Source organism: Babylonia areolata, chromosome 6, assembly GCF_041734735.1.
Source record: "Babylonia areolata isolate BAREFJ2019XMU chromosome 6, ASM4173473v1, whole genome shotgun sequence".
In the NCBI taxonomy this organism is placed as follows: domain Eukaryota; kingdom Metazoa; phylum Mollusca; class Gastropoda; order Neogastropoda; family Buccinidae; genus Babylonia; species Babylonia areolata.
The window spans coordinates 34748410-34753409 of NC_134881.1; the positions used below are offsets into that span (position 1 = coordinate 34748410).

The 5000-nt window shown below is 42.3% G+C and overlaps 1 protein-coding gene across 1 annotated transcript in view; it reads right to left on the reverse strand.

The window, feature by feature from the left end:
* LOC143282961 (uncharacterized) overlaps positions 1 to 3380 on the reverse strand; it is a 26039-nt gene extending 22659 nt beyond the window's left edge. Inside the window, exon 1 of the mRNA XM_076588889.1 lies at positions 3146 to 3380. Coding sequence (XP_076445004.1) covers positions 3146 to 3178 — 33 coding nt within the window. The 5' untranslated portion in view covers positions 3179 to 3380. The remainder of the gene's footprint in view (positions 1 to 3145) is intronic.
* Between the last annotated feature and the right edge of the window lie 1620 nt (positions 3381 to 5000).

The window sequence follows — 5000 nt, forward strand, 5'->3', positions numbered from 1 at the left end:
CCTGTTTTGAGCTTTGCCAGGTCACCAGTGATGCCCTTAGGGTCTTGTGACGACGGATACAAAAAACAAACAAACAAAAAAATGAAGAGGAGCTGTTTTGAGCTTTGACAGGTCATCAGTGATGCCCTTAGAGTCTTGTGACGACGGGATAAAAAAAAATGAGGAGGAGGAGAATAAGAAGAACATGGAGGAGGAGAAAAAGGAAGAGGGGAAAGAGAAGAAGAAGGTTTAGGAGAAGGTTAGTGGAGAAGGAGAACGAAGAGGAGGAGGAGGAAAATCAGGTGAAGAAGAAGGAGGAGGAGTAGAAGAAGGAGGAGGAGGAAGAGGAGGGGGAGGAGGAGGAAAAGAAGAAGGAGGAGGAGAAGAAGAAGAAGGAGAAGGAGGAGGAGGAGAAGAAGAAGGAGGAGGAGGAGGAGGAGAGGGAAAAGGAGGAGGAGAAGAAGAAGGAGGAGGAGGAGGAGGAGAGGGGGGAGGACAAGAAGGAGGAGGAGGGGGAAGAGAAAGGGAAGAAGGAGAAAGGGGGGGGGGAGGAGAAGAAGAAGAAGGACGAGGAAGAGGAGGAGAAGAAGATGGAGGAAGAGAAGAAGAAGAAGAAGAAGAAGAAGGAGGAGAAGAAGAAGAAGGAGGAGGAGGAGGAGGGGAGGAGAAGAAGAAGAATGAAGAGGACGGGGAAGAGGAGAAGGAGGAGGAGGAGTAGAATAAGAAGAAAAAGGAGGAGGAGAAAAAGAAGGAGAAGAAGAAGGAGGAGGAGGAGGAAAAGAAGGAGGAGGGGGAGGAGGAGGAGAAGAAGAAGAAGAAGAAGGAGGAGGCGGAGGATGAGCAGGAGGAAGAGGAAGAAGGGGAAAATGAGAAATAAATCTTGTTTTACACGTCCTCGCCAGCGGGGGTTGCAATGACAGTATGCGGGCGGGAGAAAATAGGACAGTGGAGCAGCTCAAAACGCAATGTTGTTAGTTTCCCCCACCACTCCCCTCCCACACCCCCTGCTTCTTCACGCGCGTGAAACATGCTATGATTCATTTTTATCTCCAGGCTTGATCCGTTTTCAACCAGAAATAAAGAATGCAACTTCATTGCCTTGAGGAAAGGTGGTATTTTGTGCTTTGTGTGTGTGCGCGTGTGTGTGTGTGGAAGGGGGGGTGGCGGGGGGGGGGGGGTGGGGGAGGTTGAGTGTGTGTGTGTGTGTGTGAAAGAGAGACAGGGAGACACAAACACACAGACGCAGAGAGAGAGAATGACAGACAAATAGACAGACAGACGATGAATACCTTTTGCTGAATCATATGTAGGGCTGGTAATCTATTTGCTTATTAAAACAACAACAACAACAACAACAACAACAACAACACACACACACACACACACACACACACACACACACACACACACAAGAAAAAACCCCCAACTCAACAACAATAACAACAACATCGAAAGTAGCATTCAACGTTTCGGACACACACAACACAGGGCGCAAGTTAGGCGATTTGTTTGTTTGAGTCGTTCGTCCTGAACGGGAAGTACAGTGTATGTATTTCTGGACAGTTTCTGTTTCATACCTTACCTACAGTTTACTGGGGGTGGGGTGGGGGGTTCAGTCGTGCTCTTCTTTTTTTTCTTCTTCTTCTTCTTCTTCTTCTGCTTCTATTTCTTCTGCTTCTTCTTCTTCTTCGTTTGTGGGTTACGAATACCGCGTTCACTCGTATGCAGGAGTTGGCGTTTACGTGTGTGGCCGTTTGTTGTTCTTTTTTTACCCCCGAAATATAGGCAGTCATAGTTCGTTTTCGAGGGAGTTTTAATCTTACCTAACTTGGTGGTCAGAATCCTAAAACTTCGATAATTTTTTCACTAGAAAGGAAGGCATATTTGCTTTCCTTAACTGGTGTCTCTGACTTTCATTTTCACGTGTGTGCGTATGGTCAATAACGTCAACTTTTTCCATACGAACGGCGAAAGAGGCGACGTTAACAGCGTTTCACCCCAATTACCATCATCAAAATATTGCAAGCGGAAGGCTCTTATACTGAAGACGTGAATGTTGACAAAGAATACCACAATTCTGACGACGGAAGCTAAAGGTTGGCTCATTCAGACACCCACTGGACATCCGAGGGGTCTGTGTAGAGGAGAAGAGAGGACTGGCCGTACTGAGTGAGTTAAAGAATCCTGAACATACGAAGGTAAGATTTTAGTGACTAATCTGCTTCTTGTCATTCTTTTGGCCGCGCGCGCGCGCGCGCGCGTGTGTGTGTGTGTGTGTGTGTGTGCCTACGCATGTTCGTGCATGGTATATTTGGTGCATATGTGTTTAACGTTTTTATTGTAAATGCCATGAGTTCGCTGCCTTTAGGGTGTGAGCGTCAATCTACCTTATTATTATTTATTATTATTATTATTATTATTTGTCTAATTTATATAGCGCCTTTCCATGCAAAACATACTCAGTTGCGCTATACAATGTACCAACCGACAAGTGAAACATGCGTTGAAACAATAAAAACGAACAATCTAATATGCAGAACACTCCACAAACACATGACCAAGGAGACATGACATTCTGCGCTCTTAAGTCAGAGGTCAGCTACTGATAAATATTATGTAAGAAAAAGCACACACACACACACACACACACACACACACACACACACACAAGAAACAAAGCAAAGCAAAACAAACAAAGAAACAAAAAATCAAGAAACAATATCATTATATCAGCCAATATTGCTCGCAATCAAATAATAATAATAATAATCTAACCAGCCCTCATTGCTCACAATTCAACATTTAACAACGAAACAATAATCATTAAATCATTATATTGCTCACCATCCAACTAACAATAAAAATTATTTAAACAGCACATGCTTGTGCATAATCCAATAAACAATATCTTTTAACCAGCCCATATTGCTTACAATCCATCATCATTTCAGCTGATATTGCTCTCGTAAAGTCGATCTTAAAGTCAGGTGATCATGAAAAAGAACCTCCCCTCTGTGCGTGCGTGCGTGCGTGCGTGTGTGTGTGTGTGTGTGTGTGAATCTATCAACGCGTGCGGTATCATGCATAAGTTTTCGGTGCTTTAGAACTCAACTTTTCACCACACGTATACAGAGACATAGTCAGAGGCTGCAACCAAAAGACTTACAATAGCGCTGAAGATAACTGCCTTCGTCCACATGCTTGATCCCTTGATTCAGTGGTGGTGCTGAAGTTGGAAAATGTTCCTCAGTGAGGAAGGTATAATTTTCAATTCTTTAACTTGTGGGTTCAGTTGCTTTGCTTACAATAAAGAGTTGCAGCGAACAGCTAGTCTTTTGCTTTCTTCTCTAAGTAGTCTTGCCTGAGAGCGTTGAGTGACTCTTTCTCTTTTTATATATATATACGCGCGAGTGACTGTGACAGCTCGTGTTGTGTGGCGTGGTTTCATGACGTCACAATGTGTCTGGTTTCTCCCGTTCCTCTCTTATTGTTTGTTTAGTTCTGGGGCCTCTTCTCCTTTGGAACTTGAAAGTACATATATATATATATATATATATATATAAAGAAGAAGAAGATTTTTACCTTAGTTTTCTTAATGTGTCTGTCTATATTTGTGTCTGTCTGTCTCTTCTTTGGAACTTCAAAGTAAAAAAATAAACAAAAAACAAACAAACAACAACAAAAAAAGCAAACAAAAAAACAACAAAACAAAACAAAATAAACAAACAAAACAACAACAACAATAAAAACCAAACAAACAAGAAGCTCATTTGCCTTAATTTCTCTAATGTGTCTGTTCATATATATATATTTGTGTTTATATTTATATTGTGTTGTTTATATTTGTGTCTGTCTGTCTCTTCTTTGAAACTTCAAAGTAAAAAAAAACAAACATAAAACAACAACAACAAACAAACAACAACAACAACAAAAAGAACAACAAGAAGCTCATTTGCCTTAGTTTCTCTAATGTGTCTGTTCATATTAGTCTGTCTGTCTGTCTGTCTGCCAGTCTCTCCTGCGTCTTGTCTGAGAGTGTCAGTGAATCGAGCTGGTCGGTCGGTTGGGAGGTTGGTTGGTCTCCTCTCCCAACAAACGGACACTCGCACAGCGTACACCTGTGTGTGTGTGTGTGTGTGTGTGTGTGTGTGTGTGTGTGTGTGTGTGTGCATATTTATGTGTATGTCGTGTGTGTGTGTGTGTGTGTGTGTGTGTGTGTGTGTGTGTGTGTGTGTGTGTGTGTGTGTGTGTGTGTGTGTGTGTGTGCATATTTAGGTGTATGTCGTGTGTGTGTGTGTGTGTGGATGTAAAAGTGTGTGCGCGCGTCTGTGTAGGTGTGTGTGCGTGTGAAGACAATCATGTTGTATGTTTGGTTAATGATACACTCATGCAGTTTTGATGCAATTTGGAAAGATAGACAGACAGACAAAAAGACAGACAGACAAACAGAAAGAAAGAAAGAAAGAAAGAAGAAAAAAGAAAAGAAAAAAACCCAGAACCAGAAAAAAAAAGTATGGACGGAGAGTGACACATGTAACGAATGAAAAGATATATGAGGAAGGAAAGGAAAAAAAAAGAAAGAAAGGCATGAAAGAAAGATGGGAGTAAAGAGAAAAGAAAGAAAGAAAGAAAAGAAAGAAAGAAAAGAATGGAGGACAGAAAGGCACTAAAAACAAAGAAAGGAAAAAAACGAAGAAAGGGAAAAAAAATGTGAAGAGGGACAAGAAACAAAAGCAGAACACACAAAAAGATAGAAAGAAACACAATAAACATAAAGACAAGAAATAGAGGGGGCTCGGGGGCGTGGGTGTGGGGGTTGGGGGCCAGGGGAGGGGGTTGGGGGGGGGGGAGGGCGGCGGAATCATACACCAATCCTATACTCAACACATATGCCTTGACAACTTCGCCACTCTCCCTCTCTCTCGCTCGCTCTCGCTCTCTCCCATGACCCCTAAAAAATGTTTACGCACTGGTTGTAAAGGTTAGCAAAAACCTATTTTTGTCCCCACAGGATTCTATTG